At 34.3% G+C, this 21,516-nt stretch overlaps 1 protein-coding gene and 1 pseudogene across 1 annotated transcript in view; both read right to left on the reverse strand.

Annotated features, from left to right (window-relative positions):
- LOC111372815 (aquaporin PIP2-2-like) overlaps positions 1-1,386 on the reverse strand; it is a 2,296-nt gene extending 910 nt beyond the window's left edge. The window contains exons 1-3 of the mRNA XM_022995223.1: positions 992-1,386; positions 596-891; positions 53-193 (exon numbers count right to left, since the gene is read on the reverse strand). Of these exons, the coding sequence (XP_022850991.1) occupies positions 53-193; positions 596-891; positions 992-1,304 (750 nt within the window). The 5' untranslated portion in view covers positions 1,305-1,386. The remainder of the gene's footprint in view (positions 1-52; positions 194-595; positions 892-991) is intronic.
- Positions 1,387-10,216: 8,830 nt separating this feature from the next.
- LOC111372816 lies at positions 10,217-15,885 on the reverse strand (annotated as a pseudogene).
- Between the last annotated feature and the right edge of the window lie 5,631 nt (positions 15,886-21,516).

Consider the following 21,516-nt stretch of genomic DNA (forward strand, 5'->3'; position numbering starts at 1 on the left):
CAACTTATTGTGCGTGTAAAATCAGTAAAAAAGAGGTAAAAGGGAGGCATACATGGTCATCCCAGGGCTTGTCTTCGTTGTAGATGACAGCAGCTCCAAAGCTCCTAGCAGGGTTGATGCCAGTTCCGGTGATGGGGATGGTGGCAAGGTGAACCATGAACACAGCAAATCCGATGGGAAGTGGAGCCAAGACCTTCATATGTATCAGATTAAATCAATATTTGCAAGGATATAATCCAAAATTTTCTATAAATTCAAGTTCATTGATGGACTTTGGGTCAAGAACTTATTATTGCCCGTTGACCCGTGTACAAATTAATTTAGGACCCTGATGAACCCCACGCGATTTTATGACACCTTTAGTACGACAGATTAGTGGCAAAAAAATGATTCTGTGGAGAATGAACCATGTTATATGTACAACAAATTTGCCAGAGGAGTTACAGGTTGTCAAATGGCAAAACTTCATTGGATTTTGCCCAAAAAACAAATTTAAAACATCCAATCAAGGGGTTGTTATTCCGAGGAGAACTCCTCCCTTGGGATAATAAGACTTGGGGGTGTGGGTGCGTTAGCAGAGAAAAAAAGTGCTTACAGGGACATGGGAGTCTCTGGCATTCCTCTTAGGATCAGTGGCTGAGAAAACGGTGTAGACCAAAACAAAGGTGCCAATAATTTCAGCACCCAAACCAACCCCTTTGTTGTACCCTGGAGCAAGTTCATTTGCTCCACCACCATACTTATGATAGTACGATTTTTGGAATGCTTTCACCAATCCCACACCACAGATTGCACCCAAACATTGTGCTACCATGTAAAGCACTGCTCTGATCAGTGACACCTTTCTTCCCAAGAACAGCCCGAATGTCACTGCTGGGTTAATATGTCCTCCTGTCACAATATGAAAAAGTTACTTATTTTCACAAGTAATTTACTTATTATGGTGCAGGTACCAATCAAGGAAAAGCTGGCTGAAACCTGTAAAACTGACCAGAGATACCGGCGGTGCAGTAGACAAGAATGAAAATCATGCCGCCGAAAGCCCATGCAATGCCAAGAATCCCAACGCCGCCGCAGTCGTCGCCGCCGTGAGCTGGGTCAATCTGGCTTTTGTAGCCTATAACGGTCAAAACTGTGACGTAAAGGAACAGCAAAGTGGCAACGAACTCAGCAATAAGTGCTCTGTAAAACGACCAGCTGCTCAGCTCATCAAAATCAATGAGAGGCGCCGGTGGCGGATCATGGTAGTCCTTGGCGGAGTATTCCTCCGCTGGCTCCACATGAGATTCGACGTCTTTCGTCATTCGTGGGGTGAGGGAAGTGTGAAGAATATAGAGAAGAAGTTGTAGGGCTGAAGCTGGTATACTCAATACTGTGTAGTGATAAGAGGATTGGTATTTATGATGATTAGGGGATGAATTTAATAAATGTAATAATTAGCCGCCCAAATAAAATTAATTCGGATTTCTTCGTTTGCATGGACCCACTTTTTGTCATTAACGGGCTCTCTTCTCCTACTTTCATTTTTCTTAATTTTTGGTCGGTTTGGCTTTTAAGCAAAATTTTACAAGTAAATTGTCTTGACATAACTTACTTTTAGTTATAAAAATGCTTTCAATCTTTTAAAATTTTAATGGAACTCTCTCCACCACACATTCATCTTACCTGTTTTTATGAGCTTATTTGTGAGTGATTTTGAGATTTGATTTTTTGACCGTTAGCAGAAAAGAGGGGTTCACTTGTGAGAGAAAAAGTCAAATATAGCGGTTGGAGTAGTGAAATAACGGTCAAAAAATCAATTTTTTGAATAAAAAATACTCTAAAACAGATTCTATATGAAAACCGCTTCTTCTTTTTTCATATATGACGGGACTTATTTGTGCTTTAATCAAAAATAAATATAAATTTTTCATTTTACTGTACGAGATGTAGCAAAGATGTCCTTGTTTGGTCGATTTAAATTCACAACTTTTCAGTTTTGTATATTCGTGTCTCTAAAATATAATTTTTATAGTGTTAACAGAGTATTTGAATTTTCATGATTATTTCGTACGTTTGTTATTTAGAGCTAATACTTGGCTCTAATGTAACATACTTGTTGATTACTAAAATTAATGTAATAAATATTAAGAGAAGTCGCTGCACCATCTAATTAATTAATCATAAAATAGTTGTGTCATCAATTGTTAATCTTATCTTTGTGGCTTAAAAAACTTAATCATTAATTATTTTTTATGAAATACAAAAAAGTGAGGTCAGATTTTTTTAAGTTTATTTCTAAATTGGCTCAGTTGTCATGTTGTGGGCAAGTGGCGGCTTGCCGGTTGAATTTATGTGTGTCACTGTCACACCTAAAAAGAGTTTCAATTATTACATTTACTTGGCTCATTAATTTTCATTACATTATATTTTATTCTTTTCTCCTTTTCCAACTACACAATTTTTTATAAAATAATATTACACGTAAATAAAAAAATTCCTTCTTTTTTTACCACTTATTTTTCAAAAATAATACTATTTCACTTATTTTTATTTTCAAAAAATGGGACCAAACAGTGGCTTATCTAACATGTGGTGCTGATTTTTTGGGGATTAAGATGATATATGTTCATGGGGAAATCCACTTAAACAACCACAATGGCGCGCCCCCAATAGGAGGGTGCCACACCACCCCTAGTTTTTCAGGAGTTTGTTCAACAAGCACCCATGTTCATGTTCCTATTTATTGCTCATAAAAGTAGATAGGTAAAATAAAAACATAATTAATATTTTTAATTAAATTAAATTGTATTAGTTAACACATAAATTCGTTATGCACTTTTTTCATTAATATTGTCTCAACTACAGACAAGCCCTAGGATATCATACTTATAAAACATTTTTATAATTATTTTTTTATGAATCTCAAATTCTAAAAATCAAAGTTTTAATTTCTCTCATTTTCACCCATTTATTTTCAAAACCTTAAAAACCAACCATGCTTTATCGCTACTATATAAAAAAGGCAATTCTGGAAGTATTATAGAGGCAACAGTAAATTATTCAATTTTGTTTCACTGTAGCTTTTTTTCTTTTAATTGTGGGAGAAAAACGACGTCGTTTGTTTTCAATCATTTTTCTATTTTCACACATCACTTCACTGCAATCATCACCTCCACTACAATATTTTTCAATTTTCACACACTACTTCACCTCATCCAATCTAACTGATAAAGAAAATAAACTGAATGATTTAATAAATTAAACAACAAAAAAAGTACAGGCATAAATAAAAAGAAACAAAAAAAGTTATTATAAAGTTTTTTAATTAAATTGAAATAACTAAAATTAAATTACTAAAATTGAAAAAATTACATTTTATCATAAAAAAAGAATTTTAAATTGAACAAAAAATTATTTATAATATGAAGAAAAAGAAATTTTAAAACAATTTTCAAAAAAATAGAATAAAAACAAAATAAAAAAGTTACGAAAATTAAATAAAGAATATACAAATATTATTTAATTAAAATTTAAAAAAATTAAGTTTTATCGTAAAAAGAAAAGAATTAAAAAGAATTTTTTTTAGATCAAAAAATATTATTTACAATATGAACAAAACAAATTTAAAAAATAAAAATAAAAAAAATCAATCTATCCATTCACGGAGAGATCTTCTCTTCGTGGATGGAGAGAATGGAGAGATTTCTTCATCCACTGTGGAACTCTCCATAGTCCATCCCACACACAATATGGATGGAGATATTTGTCTCCATATATGGAAAGAAATATTCTCTCCATCTATGGAGAGAATTTTTTTCCTTATTTATTTTTTCTTTTTATTAATTTATTTTGTTTATATTATAAATAATTTCTTTCAATTTAAAATTCTTTTTAGTTTGATAGAACTTAATTTTTTCAATTTTAACTAAATAATATTTATATATTCTTTATTTAATTTTCGTAACTTTCTTTAATTTTGTTTTTATTATATTTTTTTTGAAAATTTGTTTTAAAATTTCTTTTTCCCTCATATTATAAATAATTCTTGTTCAATTTAAAATTATTTTCGTTTTATTATAAAACGTGATTTTTTAATTTTAAATAAATAATATTTATTTTAAATTTTCATTATTTCAATTTAATTAAAAAACTTTATAATAACTTTTTTGTGAATTTAACAAATTAAACAACAAAAAAATTACAGGCAAAAATAAACAAAAAAAAGTTATTATAAATTTTTTTAATTAAATTGAAATAACTAAAATTAAAAAAATTAAGTTTTATCATAAAAAAAGAATTTTAAATTTAATAAAAATTTATTTATAATATGAAGAAAACAATTTTAAAAAAATATAACAAAAATAAAATAAAAGAAAGTTACGAAAATTAAATAAAGAATATATAAATATTATTTAATTAAGATTTTAAAAAATAATTTTTATCGTAAAAAGAAATTTTTTAATTCAAGAAAAAATATTTACAATACGAACAAAACAAATTAAAAAAATAAATGAAAAAAAAAAAATCAATCTCCATCCTAGTGTGTGTGGACAGAAAGAAAACGGAGGGAAATCTCTCTGTGGATGTAGAGAATCTCTCCGTCTACAGAGAGATTTTTTTTTTCTTTGTTTATTTATTTTTTTAATTTGTTTTGTTTATATTATAAATAATTTTTTCATTTAAAATTCTTATTAATTCTTTTCTCCTTAAGATATAACTTAATTTTTCAATTTTAATTAAATAATATTTATATTTTGTTTATTTAATTTTTGTAACTTTCTTTTATTTAATTTGTTTTGTTTTTAATATATATATATTTTTTTAAAATTTCTTTTTTCTTCATATTATAAATATTTATTTGATTTAAAAAAATTAATTCTTTTCATTTTATGATAAAATATAATTTTTTCAATTTTAATTAAATAATGTTAATTTTTAAGTTTTAATTATTTCAATTTAATTAAAAAACATTATAATAATTTTTTAGTTTTATTTTCCATTTCCTTTTTTTATCTCTTTTTATTTGCATTTATAGTACAAAGCCATATCCTTTCCCTATGTTGAATTGCAAGACGACCCGTTTTATTCCATTAATATGATGAAGAATCGAATATATCTTATATATAATTATAGAAAAATACTAATTATTTAATTAATAATAATTAGATCTTGATTCAATGTATGTTATATTCATTTCTTACCTTAATGTTTAAGATGAATTTTTTTTTCCAAAAATGGAAAAAATCAAGATAATGACTAAAATCGAGAATCCTAATATTAATGATTACCCTTCTCAACTCCACATCTAAAAGGTATTCCATTCTGCAAAATTCAAATGTTAAAACATCGAACAAGAAATAATTGAATAAAGTATAATCTCAAAAATTTAAGCGAACTCAATTGTAACTATCATTTTACATCAACACCAATAAAAAAACCAAATGGTTTAACAAATTAAAAAAAAAATTGCAGGCGAAAATATATATAAAAAAAGAAGTAATATAAAATCTTTTAATGGCAACGAACCAAACGATCGGACTTCACCAAACATTTCAAATCTTCAACAAGTTTTGAAAAATCTACAATTTTGATGCTGATAAAAATACAATAAATACAAAACTCGTGCAACGCACGTGACAACGACTCTTATTACTTAAAAATATCGACAATTCCACTTTCTAATCTCCATTAGTCATCACACTTAATATCCAAAACTGTCCTCCGAACATTTGCAATGATAATATTCTATTCAAATTTCATATCTAAATATTATCTTATGTCTTTCTTTTAATGTCTTTACTATTTCATGTTTAATGAATGGCTATAAGTACAACACGTGACCACCCCAATCATCATACATTTCTTTAAATATCGAAATGGTGTATATTTAGGAATGTCAATAGGGTCGAGCGACCGACGATCTGTTCGACCGTTCGACTCGTCGAAATAGGGTTCGTGAGCGACTCTGGCTCGCAAAATCACGAGCCTAAGCGCGAGCCGAGCGGGCCTCGCCGAGAGACGAGCCGAGCTCGCTCGGCTCTCGGCTCGTGGCTCACGAATCTAGTGACCTAAACGTTCGCTTTTTAAAAAAAAAAGTGATCGTTTTGGTCACTTTTTCAGTGACCAAAAGGTCACTGGAATTATTTTTTAAAAATTTTTTTTCTCTTCTACTATAAATATCCATTAATTCCTTTTTTTTTCATATTATTATATCAATTATCTCCTTTCAATCACTATTTCTCATTTCTCAACTCTCTTTTATTATATAAATTATCGAGTTTTTACTCTCTTGTGCTGTAAAATATGCAATATCGATTCATTTTTTACAGTTTATTCAGTTACAATTTCAATTCATCCAATTCTTAATTCTCACAATCTTACTACATTTATATTTTTCTAGTAATTATTTTTGGATTTCATCATAAACAATCAAACAAATTGATCAACGCTCATTTGTTGAGAGCTTATTCGATACGGAATGTGGGCCACATGGCAAATCACCTTGGATGCCGCAAAGTCATTTCTCAAATGAATTTGTCGATCTAAATGACGTACTCATACCTGAAAATGTTCACATTCACGATCAAGGAAGCTACAATCCAATTGATTTGAATGATATTAACGTTCCCGAAACGGAACATGAGGACGAAAATGCCGAATTAAACATCCTAGATGTGAGGGAAAAGCGAAAGGGCAAAAAAAAGCAAAATGTTGGGATCACACTTAAGTTGATTTCAACGGAAAAAGTCGTCGATGTCCTTGCAAAATCTTACATACTATCAACAAAGATTGGCATGATAAAAAGGAATTAGTACCACCCATCTCAACCGCCACTACAAAGTATGTGCGGCCAGACATAGACTTCTTCCAGCTAGTCAAACAATTACAATTTGGCAGTCCAGACGTCGGTTCTACGACTTCACCCCTATCCACGTGGGTGTATTTAGAGGACAATACTTGAATCGGAATGGTGAAATTTGTTGCTACCACTGAGTTGTCTTTGGCTATTGCAGACAACCAACACTTCGTCTCGTTCATGAAATAATATCTGCAACCAAGGTATGTTGGAGTAAGTCGAAACACTCTTCGTGCCGATACAATACAATACAATATTTCAATAATTCAAAACAACAATTAATTATGAATTTGCAACATTATGTGGGTGTTATATCTTCAACTTTTGATATATGGAAAGGGATTAATAAAAGAGCATATATAGCTGCAACCGCACGCTATGTAGACCCATTTTGGTGCATGCATAAACAAATTATTGCTTTTAGAATTATTGAGTTTCCTCACAGTACTAATAATATATATAATGATATTATCAGTATTGTTGGAGAATATAATTGCGAGACTAAAATTCGGTCTTTTACTTTTGATAATGCTAGTATTAATAAGGTAGTCGTCGATAAATTGTGCAAGACACTTCAACCTGATTTTGGTGGTATTTGTTTCATATTCGTTGTGTGTGTCATATCTTGAATTTAATTGTGCAAGATGACTTAAAATATATAAAGGATGAACTTCAAAAGATTAGGAATACATTAATATATATTACGATCTCTCCTAATAGAAAACAAGCATATGGAGATTTTTGTACCGAACTAGGGACGACGACTGCTAAAATATTTGTTAGTGACGTAGAACATAGATGGAACTCTACTTACTTGCTATTAAAGTCATGTGAAAGTTTCGAATATTTAATAACTGACTTTTATAATAATAGACACGTTAGAAGTGATAACGATTGTATGTTGAATGAATTCGATTGGGTTTTAGTTTTGAAAGTTAAACGATTTTTGATATCTTTTTATAAAACCACAAAAATTTTATCCGACGTTTATTATCCCACAAGTTGTATGGTATTTGAATGCCTTTATATAATTGCAAGAACATTTCATAACTATAAAAATAATCCTATTTTTAGTGAAATTATAATTATTATCGAATTAAAGTTTAGAAAATATTGGGAATAGTACCTATATTATTTCCTTTAGCATGCGCAATGGACCCTCGATATAATATTTCGGGAACTAAATACGTAATTGATCAAATCAATAAAGCCTTAATACTTGATACACCTATCACCTATAAGAATTTAGAGCAAACATTATATGAAATGTATGATTTATATGCAGAAAGAATGGGTGCGAATATTAGTCGGGTACCTTATACACTTATTCCTTCTGCTGAAATTGAAGAAGATGATATCGAAATAATGAATTTATTTCAGGGCATTAATACATTTAGGGTGTGTTTGATACACCAAAATTTTCCGTGGAAAATGGAAATAGAATTCCATTTTCCAACTTTATGGAGTTTGATAGGGTTTTATTTTCATGGAATTGCCTTCTCTTTCTTGTCTCGAAAATTGATCTTTTCTTAGTTTTTAAGGAAAACCAATTCTCAATGGTGAGAATTGGAATTTCATGTTACTGTAGCATTTTGTTTATTTTTATTTATTTGTTTTTTGGTTGGTAATGGAAACAAATTCTAAGATTTATTATAAAAAAATATTTTCTTTTAATTGATAATTTCCATGTAAAACAAAGTCAAACGAACGCTCAAAGATAGATGATTTTCTTTTTTTTTCTTTTTTTTTGGTTTTGGCAATGGAAACAAATTTCATTCTCAATACTAATAAATTATATCCCTTTAATTGACAGTTTTCATATAAAACAAAGTCAAACAGACATAAAAAACACTTTAATTTAAACATTTTCCACGTGAAAAATTATACCAATCAAATACAATAATTTACAATTTTCAGGAAAATAATTTTTCATCAATTGAATTCCATGGAATTCGTTTTCTTTTCACCCAAATTTCACCTTTGCAATCAAACGGACCCTTATATATGATGCAACTGCAATATATTTATCTAGTGTCATATCGTCAACATTTGCATCTCATCAAACATCGATCGCAACTTAAAATGTGATGCCTGCTGAATTAATTGATTACTTCAATCATAATATGCCATCAGACAGGATAATTAAAAAAAAGTTCAGAAGAAGTAATTGAATTATGGAGAAAGTATGAAAAACGTTGGCCAATTGTTTCTGCAATTGTAAAAGATCTGTTAACACTTCTGATTAGCACTGTTGCTTCGGAGTCTGCTTTTAGTACATGTAAAAGGATTTTGACCGATATCAGGAGTCGACTGAAATAAGATATTTTGGAAGCGTTAATGTGCGTGAAAGATTGATAGAACACTCATTTTCAACTACAAGATAAATACGCTGAAATTGTATGTCGTCAGGTAAATGATATTTAATTTAATTATATTGATCAAATTTTCCTTATTTTTTAATTGTTAAATCTAATTTTCTTTAAAAAAAATGTACATGTTACAATAAGTTGTTCGTGTGTAATTTTTAACTCCGCCTACTTAAAATTGATGTAGCCGGTCCTAAATACAGATAAAGGAGGAGAGTTTATCTTTTATCTACTTTAAAAAAATCAAAAAAATATATTTTTTGTAAATATATTTCAAAAAATAATTCGTTTTCATTATATAAATATTTTATACTTTATAAAAAATATTACAATATGATATAAATAAATAAATAAATAAATAAGTGTCTTTATTAAATTATTTGTATTTTTTAACACTTATTGTTTTTTTAAAAAGTGTTTTCATTAATGATTTGTGTTTTTCTCTATTTAAAAAAAATGAAAAAAATGACGAACTCGCGAGCCAAAACTCTCGTGGGCCGAGCCGAGCTCGTCCAAAATTAACAAGGCTCGGCTCATTGAAAATGAGCCACGAGCTTGGCTAACCACGAGCGCGAGTCGAGCTCGTGAGGTTAAGGGCCGAGCCGAGCAAAGATTTGGAAGGTTCTTGTGGTTGTACATGGGTACTCATGATGTGTCACAAAGAAACCCAAATGTAAATGTTCGACGGAACACATCATGTCTCTTTATATGCATAAAAGCATAACAAAAGAAGTTCTAGAAATAATCTAAAACTTTTTTCGTTCAAAAAGCAATTCTCGAGCCTGTATTTTCAATAATTCGCTGCATTCATTTCTGTTTGTTACTCATAACTGCAAAATTTCTTAAGCAGATAGCACAAAATAAAACTTGATCAAAGTACATTATAATAATATAATGATAATACCACTAATGACACATTTCTCTGATAAATATAATTCATACTAAATTAATGTAAAAAATTCTCCTCCAATTTTATTTTATTTTTTTTGAAAAAAGGAATTTAATAATCACCTCAATCTAAGGAGATTTTCACATCTTCATCGGAAATTTCCTACTACAGGTCCTTAGGATCCTTTCCATCCACAATGCATCCTACTGAGACACAAGTGCTGAGAATCTCCTTCACGGTGCCGCTCAAATCCTTGGCCATGGAGTTGGACTCATTACCTTGGCGATTTCGATGACATCGTCCAGCGAGATATTCCCATTGTGCTTAATGTTCTTAGTTTTCTTGCGGTGATACTTGGGCTCCTTGAGGGCTTTGATTACGATGGCGATGGCGAAGGGCACGACGGTGACCTGGGCTTGACGATTCTGGACGGTGAGTTTGACAGTTACACGAAGACCTTTTCTAATCTTTGGCGGTTTCCTTAGCTATGTCTTCACCGATTTTCTCAAGGAAAGTCCCACCGCGCCGATTTTTGGGGCAAGTGAACTGGTTGTGCCCACTTCGCCTATAAGAATTTAAATATGAAAGTTAGAGAAGAAAGAAAATGATATATGAACTTGGGAATTCTCCATTGTAATCACAAGAATCGAATTAAAATATATACAAAGGAACCAGCCTATTTATATACAGCCTATGACCACGACAGAAGGAATATTCACCTTTCTATACATAACAAACTCAACCAATAGAAAATTGACAAATACAAAACTGATTAACAAGAAGCTAACAGAAAAAAAAAATTCCCAAAATAGCCTTCATAATGTAAGCTGAGTCAGGGATCTACGTGAAATCCAATACCCCCCCCCCCCGGTAAGATGGAGAATAGAGTAGTAAGAACAGAAGAAGAGAGAGCCTTAGTGAAGATGTCGGCCAGTTGTGAATGAGTTGGTACATGAGCTGTGATGATACTACCTTCCTGAATTTTATCTCTAATGAGATGGCAATCAACCTCTATATGTTTAGTACGTTCGTGGAATACTGGATTGGCAGCAATATGCAGAGCTGCTTGATTGTCGCAGTGAAGAATTACAGCAGACGAATGAGAAATGTGCAGATCTTTTAACAATTGTTTAATCCAAGTAAACTCAGAAACAGTTGTTGCCATTGCCCGATACTCTGCTTCTGCAGATGAGCGAGAAACAATTGATTGTTTCTTGGATTTCCAAGATATAAGAGAGTTGCCCAAGAAAATGCAGAAGCCAGTGATAGAGCGTCAAGTGTCTGGACATGAAGCCCAATCAGAATCACAGTAGCCGTTTAATTGCAAAGGGGATGAAGAAGAAAGTAAAATACCCTGGCCAGGACTACCTTTTAGATATTTCAGTACTTTGTGGGCAGCTCGTAGGTGAAGATCAGTTGGCTTAGATATGAACTGACTGAGTACTTGCACCGAATAGCTAATGTCAGGTCTTGTAATAGTTAAATACAATAACCTTCCTACAAGTCTTCTATAAATGCTTGGATCAGAAAGAATACACCCTGATTCTTTGCTAAGCTTGATATTTTGGTCCATGGGAAGTTTAGCTGGCTTGGAACCAAGGGTACCTGAATCTGCTAGTATGTCAAGTGTATACTTCCGTTGACGTAAATGAATCCCTTTTATGGATCTTGCCACTTCAATACCAAGGAAATAACGAAGGGCACCAAGATCCTTATATTTAAACTCAGTATTCAAGAACACTTTGAGAGAATTAATACAATCAATGGAGTTACTAGCAACCACAATATCATCCACATAAACCAATAAGGCAGTAAAAACATCTTCTTTGATCATAGTGAATAAGCTATAATCTGATTTGGACTGTTGAAAACCAAAGTGTATAAGTGAGTCTGAAAATTTGGAGTACCATTGGCGAGATGCCTGCTTAAGGCCATATAAGCTTTTGAGCAGTTTGCACACTTGTTCAGGTTTTCCTTTGTTATAACCAGGGGGTTTACACATATAAATCTCCTCTTCTAGCTCCCCATGAAGGAAAGCGTTATTAACATCAAATTGTTGCAAATGCCAACCATGTATGGCAGCAAGTGCAAGGAGACAACGAACTGTGACCATTTTGGCTACTGGAGAAAAAGTTTCGTGATAGTCAATCCCTTCTTGTTGTGTATAGCCCTTGGCCACTAATCTGGCCTTTAACCTTTCAACCGTCCCATCTGAATTAAATTTGGTCTTGTAAACATACTTACACTTTATTGGTTCCTTACCAGGTGGCAGATCAGTTAATTCCCAAGTCTGATTGAGTTCAAGAGCATCCAATTCAGCCTTCATAGCCTCACACCAACCCGGATCCTTAACAGCTTGATGATATGTTTGAGGATCAATTTGAGAGCAAATAGAAGTTGAAAAAGCATCATAATTACGAGATAAACGATGATATGATAAGGAATTGGTTAAAGGAAAATTTGTACCTGTATTGGAAGACAATTGCCTGGTCAATGATTGGTCTGGAGAAGTGAAGTGCACTTGTTGACAATGAAAGTCCTGCAGGTACTGTGGTGCTCTTCTAACTCTTGTTGACTTGCGGATAGGTGATTGTTCTTGGGTGATTTCTTCTGTAGTATGAGGTAAATCAGAAGTAGGAGAGGAAGCAACTACCTCAGAAGTCTGAACAGGGCTATTAATGAAGACAGGAGTAGAAGGAGGATCTAAAGGTGTTAAGTTTGAAGATTGAGAAGGAGAAAAATCTGAATTAATCTGCTCAACATTAGAAGGAAATGGTTGAGGAGAAAGTTGACAGAAATTATTGTTGTTAGTAGTTTCTGGCGGCAGGTTGTCAAGTGTGATGGTGTGGAAGGGAAAGACTATTTCATGAAAAACAACATCTCGTGAGATGAAAAAGGTCTTGGTATCAAGGTCAAACAACTTGTATCCCTTAACACCAAAAGGATAGCCAAGAAAGACGGATTTTCTAGCTCGGGAATCAAATTTAGTTCTGCCTTGTGAAATAGTTGAAGCAAAACACAAGCAACCAAATACTTTCATGTGACCATAGGTTGGTTTTCTATTGAAAAGTAACTCAAAGGGGGTTTTATTTGACAGCACAGGAGAAGGGATTCTATTGATAATGTAAGCAGCAGTTAAAATGCATTCATTCCAAAACTTCATAGGAAGTGAAGCTTGGAACCTAAGTGCTCTTGCAATGTTTAAAAGGTGCTGGTGCTTACGTTCAACAATAGCATTTTGCTGTGGTGTTTCCACACAGCTAGTTTGATGCAAAATACCCTTTTTACAAAAGAAATCTGTCATTTTAAACTCTGCCCCATTATCACTTCTTAAGATTTTGATTTTGACATCAAACTGGTTCTCAACAAGGTTACAAAAAGTCTCTATGCAGTGGCGAGTTTCAGATTTTGTTTTTAGTAAATAGACCCAAGTACTTCGAGAGAAATGATCCACAATAGTAAGAAAGTACTTGGATCCATCATGTGCAGGAACAGAACAAGGCCCCCATATATCACAAGAAATAAGTTGAAAAATTCTGGTGCTCATATGTGTGCTGGTAGGAAAAGGAAGGTGATGTTGTTTAGCCATGGGACAAATGCAGCAAGGATTTTCATTAATGTCAGTAATTTCAGTACTTACAATAGGATCATCGATCAAAGATATCCTAGACAAAGGTGTATGGCTAAGTCTATAATGCCAAAGATCTATGGAAGAACTATTGTCAAGTACGGAAGTGGAAACAAAGATATTTTTATTTAAATACTTAGAAAAGTTGTCAACAAGAGCTTCAGGAGACACTTTAGCATGCTGCAATTGATAGAGTCCATTCTTCACTTCACCCTTCCCAATCGTTGTCCAAGACAAAAGGTCCTGGAGGAAACAGCAATCAGAAAAAAAAAATAAGGCAGCAAGTAAGTGAGTGGGCAAGTCTTTTAGCAGAAATCAAGTTAAATGTAAAAGACGGGACGCATGAAACATTTTCTAGAACAAGTTTTCCAGTGATATGAACTGTTCCTACGTGTGTGACAAGTGCTTAATCACCATTTGGTATCTTGACAGAATAAGATACTTCTGAATTGATGGTAGTAAATAGGGAGATGCTGCAGACCATGTGGTCTGTAGCACCTGTGTCGATAATCCAAGGTGTTTCGGCAAAGAATAAAAGTCTTTGAGAAGAAGTGGAACAAGAGATAGATATACTAGACATGGTAGGGGCCTTTGCTGCATTAGCTACAGGATAAAAAGCTGTCTTGGATGGATTGGTGGACATAGAAGGCATTATTGGACTGTCCTTTTGCTGCAACAGAGAAAGCAATTGTTGATACTGTCCCTTTGTAAGACCAACTCTTGAATCTGAATCATCCTCTTGATCTGCAATGACAGCATTAGCAAAAAGTCTTGGAGATTTTCCCTTGTTGAAGTACTTATGCCCAGGTGGATACCCATGAAGTTTGTAGCACTTCCCAACTACATGACCACTCATATGGCAATGAGTACAGATTGGTGGCTCGGCATTCCCTGCTTTAAAACATGCCTCTAGATCATGCCCTGGTGCATGACAATGAGTACAATAAGGACGGTCACGGTTGTTGGGTTGGCCAGTCTTAACACTTGGTTTAGGAATGGGATGAAACTTCCTACTAGCTAAGCCCATCATATTAGGTGATGGTAGGTTGTTAAGCATCAGGTGCTGCATTTCTTGTTGCTGGATCATGGATAAGATTTTCCCAATTGAGGGTAAAGGATCAAGGAGCATAATCTGGTCTCGTGAGTTCGTGTATGAATCATTTAAACCCATCAAGAACTGTATCACACAATCCCTTTGGTATCTGTTAGAAAGTGTAGTTAACTTTCCACAGGTGCAGTCAGGCAAAGGGTCGAACATATTGAGCTCATCCCAAATTGATTTCAACTCCCTATAATAAACACTTACTGAATCTTGCTCTTGTTGCAAACTTGCAAGGGCTTTCTTGAGCTGGAAGATTCGTGGACCATTTTGCTAAGTAAACCGCTCATTCAGTTCATCCCACAGCTCAGCAGCATCATCCACAAGAGCTATGCTAGACTTGATTGATGGAGAGATGGAATTCTGCACCCAGGAGGTCACAAGGTCATTACAACGTTCCCAGGCCTCGAACAAAGGATCGTCTGAACTAGTTGGCTTGGTGATAGCACCACTGATGAAGCCTAATTTGTTCTTGGCTCTAAGGGCTCTACGCATTGCCCTAGATCAAGTAGTGTAATTGTCAACTGTAAGAAGTTCAGGAACAAGAGAGAACGATGGATTATCACCATGGTCAAGACGGTAAGGATTGGTGACATCGGTGAAATTGAGGAAGGGGTTAGAAATTTTGGATGGAGAAGCAGGGGAAGAATCTATGGACGGAATTTCCGTAGTCATGGTTGATTTGGTTCACCTGCTCTGATACCATATAAGAATTTAAATATGAAAGTTAGAGAAGAAAGAAAATGATATATGAACTTGGGAATTCTCCATTGTAATCATAAAAATCGAATTAAAATATATACAAAGGAACCAGCCTATTTATATACAGCCTATGACCACGACAGAAGGAATATTCGCCTTTCTATACATAACAAACTCAACCAATAGAAAATTGACAAATACAAAACTGTTTAACAAGAAGCCAACAGAAAAAAAATAAATAAAATTCCCAAAATAGCCTTCATAATGTAAGCTGAGTCAGGGATCTACGTGAAATCCAATATCGCCGATGGTGATGCTGACGAAGACGTCGACGACATAGGTAGGATTGAACTTCGGCTGCATTATTCTCGGTGGCTAGGGTTTCCAGAGCAGTAGCTGAAAAGTGAAGAAAATGGGGAAAACGAGAAAAGGCCATGTTTGATTGGACACATTTTTCATGGAAAACATTTTTCAGTTTCTACCAAAATGTGATGTTTGATTGCTAAATTTTCTAGGGAATTTGATTTCCACATTTTTCCCCCACACATGTGCCTTTTTGGGAAATGGTGGAAAACCAATTCCTCCAGTTTTTCTTTTTTCTTTTTTTTTTAATACATTTTTTTTTAATTTTCAGCAATGACAACAAAACCTATCAACAATTGTTTAAAAAATAAAAATTATCCATTTAATTGACAATTTTCATAAAAAAAAAAAAAAAGACCAAACGAACACTGAAAGATTCAAAATTTCAACACTTTCTACGTCGAAAATTATACCAATCAAACTCAATAATTTACAATTTTCAGAAAACAATTTTTAGACAATCCAATTCTCTGAAATTCGTTTTTAATTCAATTCAATTTCATCTTTGCAATCAAACAGACCCTTAGTTGTAAACTAGGGTCTTTTTTTTTGGAATTGGGCTAAAGGATTTACAGAGATTATAATAGGGGAAATTATACGAAAACATACTTTAAACATTCAACATTCTAAAATCAAGTAGGAAATTTGATATTTCAAAAATCAAATATTTTATTAATTAATTAATATATATAAAATTTAATTATACAAAAACCTTAATAATCACCCTCTCCATTCTTTCGCCATCTCTCACGTTTCTCATCTTTCTCGCAACGTTGGCGCCCAAGGCACCCCACAGCATAGGCGTCGATCTAAACAGCCAATGTCGATGTAGAGCGACATCACCCTTCTCCATTTCTGACCTTTTTGCCTAGTGAATTTCACACATCGAGGCTTTCTTCGTTATTCGCTTCTTTTTCTTAACCACTCCGTCTCTCTTCGTCGCATCGGTAGTTTTGTTCGTAGTGATGGTGAGGTTACGGTGGTAATTGTGGTGCCGATTTTGGGCAGTTGCAGTGGTGGAAGTCAATCGGAGCTGCAGGGATTTTTGGATCTAATTTTATGGTGGTTGTGGAGTGATTTTGGGGGTGTGTTTTGTTGGTAGTGGTGGTGAGTTTGCAGTGGTGATTGTGGTGCCGATTTTGGGCAGCGTTACTCAGGGCATGAACATCATTTTCTGTAGTAGTTGAGGTTGAACGGAGCTGCTGGGATTTTGGATCTAAAATTATGGTGGTTGTAGAGTGATTTTGGGGTGTGTTTTGTTGGTAGTGGTGGTGAGATTACGATGGTGATTACGGTGCCGATTTTGGTGATGATCGTTGTGGTGTTGGCTGTGGTTGTGCTATGGTATGGTGGTGGGTGGGGTGAGATGTGGTGATGGTGGTAGTTCTGGCAGCAAAGATTTTGGTGGTGTTGCGGTTGATGATAGTAGTGAAGTGATGGTGTTTTGGATCTAAAATTATGGTGGTTGTAGAATGATTTTGGGGTGTGTTTTGTTAATAGTGGTGATGAGGTTACGATGGTGATTACGGTGCCGATTTTGGTGATGATCGTTGTGGTGTTGGCTGTGGTTGTGCTATGGTACGGTGGTGGGTGGGGTGAGATGTGGTGATGGTGGTAGTTCTGGCGGCGACGATTTTGGTGGTGTTGCGGCTGATGATAGTCGTGAAGTGGTGGTCACAATTGTTGGTGTGATCGTAGATGATTTGGTTGATTGTGAACATTAAATTGGTTAATATGTGACCAATAAACAATATGACCAATAAAAAGATAAAGTTGTCATCACGAAAGAATGTGAGAACTAAAAATTTGTTAATTTATAACTATATAATAAGTTGTGACTTATAATATTTGTGATTTGTAATCAATAAATAAATCGTGACTTACAAGTTTTTTTATTTGTAACAAATGAACAAAGTATGACCTATAAAAGTTTTGAATTGTGATCCTAAAATAATTTGTGACAAAATTTCTAATTTGTGACCAAAAAATAATAAGTAACTAACTAAATAATTAATTTGTGATCAAATTGTATATATCTGTGACCTAAATATATTTAATTAATATAATAATTAATTAATTAAATCATAAATAAATTTAAATAAAAATTTGATTTTTAAAGTTTAAAACTTATTTTCCTAATTTTGAAATGTGTAATGCTTAAATTCCTACTTATAAAATTTTTCCATTAGAATATTTGGGCTTTGCCAGGGTGTTAGTTTTGAAAGACTTGAACATCTGGGCTCAGATAAACATGCTAACCATGTTTGTTATTGGGCTTTAGTCCAAAACTGTATTTGCAAAGGTACATTTGCGAGTCAGCGAGCCACTAGCATGCGTGATTCCCTGTTTGGCTCATGCTCGCAACTCGTCCAGATGTGAGCCGATGAATGGCTCATCCCACCTCGCGCTCGCAAAACATTCCAAAGGTATATTATTTGCATCTCTTTGTGTATTTTAGTGAGAGAATTCATTTATTGTTTTTTTAGTGTTCTAAAAAGTAGGGTCTAGGTGAGAAACAGCGGCAAAACGCTTTGCCTCGTGCTTTTTCGTGCTTTTTTTAATTTCCTTTTTTACTTTTTTTATTCGTTTTTCAGGCCTAGGCGTGCTTTTCCTTTTTTCTTTATTTTAAGTATAGTATTTCATAATTTTTTATGTTTGATAAGTATTGTCATAATTATTACATGATTTTTAGATTGATCAAATATTTATAATAATATTAAAATAAGAAAACAATTTTTTTAAGCCTAGTCCAAACTTGGTCTCCATGTCTCACAACGCTTTTATGCTTTTTAGAATATTTTTTTTTTTTTTTTTTTTTGGATTTAGAAAGTGTGTGAAATTTATGCTTATAAATAGTCGTGACGAGGACAATAGCCAAAGAAGTTGTGAGTACAATGCTACACAAATAGGGAATTTTGATAGGGAATGTTAACAGGCAATACTTGGGGTGCATTTTATTCAAAAAAAGAAAAGAAAAAAAAAAAAAGGACAAGCGAATCTCATTTTGCCACATTAGCATATGTAGAAAGTTTGTCCACAATTTCCCATTTGAGTAACATTATTGTACAAAAAATAGGTTGTCTGAGAATTGAATAGAATTCTGCATTTATACATCCCATTTAATTATGATGATAAGATAGAATTTATCTAGTTTATTGAGAGTTAAATTCAATCAACGTAACATTCTCTGTCATTAAGCATTCACTACATATCAATAAAACATCTAATCTAACAATATTAAGTTGGCAAATATTATTTGTTCTCTACAATTTTGATACGTAGTCGATTACCACTTTTAGATTAGGGCGGCAATTCGTCACCACTAGATGTTGTCCACAATAGATTTTTGTGCATCAAACAATATTTTAGTAAAAAATTTTAACACTTTAATGCAAAGAATTAGACTTTCTAGCTTCAACTAGTTTAAAACACAGTTTTCTTTGAGCACAAGATTCTTTCTTTCTTAGAAGCATCGTTGCAAGGAAAAATAAATTGAAGTAAGCTTAATTAGAAGCAACAACAGCTATTCTTAGTCATGTTACTTAGAATATTATAATTAAGGCGAATATTAACGTAACCCATCAGCACATGGATTATAATCCCATTCAAATAGCTAAAAAGATACTGTGAATTTAATAATACAAGTTTTATGGAATACACGAGATTATATCCCAATTTCTTTAAAGATAACACACAAACTTAGTATCTAATTGGTAATTACTAACTTTACTTTTCCCTCAATGGAAGGAGGACATAGTTCCATCCAGCAATTTCGTCTTATCTTGAAGAAATGACAAAAATATTTCTCAATCGAAGTGACATTTTGTATTGCTAGATAAGGACAAATATGGAGTTGTTGAACAGATCCCTTGCTTCTTAGGTCCCGCTTGAGTCTTGTAACTGATGAAAAAGTGTGTTAAAAAAAGAATGATTTTTTTTTATTTGCATGTAATATTGTTTTAATGAAAAATGTATGTGATGGTGACATTTTACAATATCCCCGATCAGTATAGCCCGAGGACTAATTTTGGTAAAGTTGTAAATCCATCTGTGGTGTCCTCGAGCATGTTCGTCCTCGAGACACAAGGCCCGACCACATCTCCATGATGCTTCGCATATTGCAAACATGTGTCCTCGAGCATAGTCCTCGGGAATGTGCTCCTCCTTACTGCTGACGATTGTTCACACTTTAGAATTCCTACGCAATTAGGAATCTTAACTCCCACAAGAGTCCTATCTCACGCATAATTCTGGAATTCAACCAACTCCTTAACCATTCAGGACTCCAACAGATGAGGACATCCAACTAGTTGAGTCCAATTAGGAGAATGTCACTTACTACTATAAATACAGAACCTTGAACCATTATTCAGGTACGTTTTCTCATTGTTCTTCAGCATATAGCCTCACGCATATATTTCCCTTTCTGACTTAAGCATCGGAGGGGCGACGAGAACACACCTCGTTGCCTTTGTTTCAGGTATCGGAAGATCACGTTCGTGCTCATCATCAGTCATCAAGCTCGGAAAATCTACAGGTACGATTTTTGGTAGCATCATTGGCGCCGTCTGTGGGAAGCGCTACCAAAAGTCATGGTAAACACACGTTCAGGTCTTCCACCAGCAAGCTCATCCGCTCCAAACCAACCCCCTCCTGAGGATATCCCTGTTCCTCAAGAGGAATCATCAGAAGTGCCAGAGCCCCAGCCGGCAGTCGTCACTGCTGGAGCCTTTGAGGAGCTCAGACAACAGGTCGCCACATTGACTCAGCTGCTAAGTCAAAGAAATTCGCATCCATCACCCACACCGGCACCCCAGGGGGGTTTTATGGCTGATGCTCGAGCTCGAGCTCATGTCCCTGACAATGGCGGAGCAGGGGCCTCGGGTATACCACATGTGACCTTGGCCTCGAGATCAGTGACCATGGAGTCCGGGGAACTCGCTAGGATTATTCAAGAAGGAATTGCAGCGGGCCTACTTCAGGGCAATAAAGGGACGACAAGATTCAGTCCCAATACTCCATTTACTCCCGAGATATTAACATTCCCCTTGCCGGACAGATTTAAGTATCCTAGGATCAAAGAGTATGATGGGACCACCGATCCAATCAATCATCTGAACATATACACGGACGTCATGAATTTACAGGTCGCACCAGATCAGGTGATGTGCAAGGCCTTCCCGCAAACCTTGACGAATGCCGCTAGGGATTGGTTCTCAACCTTAGAGCCCAACTCCATAGCCTCATTCTCGGATTTGGCGGACAAGTTCTCCGCTTTCTTCGCAAGCAGCAAACGCATCAGGAAGACAGCAGCTTCCCTCATGCAACTTAGACAAGGGCAAAATGAGACCCTACGTGACTTCATGACCAGGTTCAACAAGGAAAGACTTCAGATTCCCGACCTACACATAACTGCAGCGGTTTCTGCCCTCACATATGCCATAAAGTGTGAGGCCTTCAAGATGTCTTTATCCAAAACTCCGCCAAAGACAGTGACCGAGCTTCTTACCCGAGCCGAGAAGTACATAAATATGGAGAAAACACTGAACCCGAGAAAGGTTGGACCACCCCATGACAGGGTCGAGCATAAACGACAGCACGCCCGAACCCCCGTGAAGAACAACATCGGAA

This window comes from Olea europaea, unplaced genomic scaffold (assembly GCF_002742605.1).
Source record: "Olea europaea var. sylvestris unplaced genomic scaffold, O_europaea_v1 scaffold1031, whole genome shotgun sequence".
NCBI classification, from domain to species: domain Eukaryota; kingdom Viridiplantae; phylum Streptophyta; class Magnoliopsida; order Lamiales; family Oleaceae; genus Olea; species Olea europaea.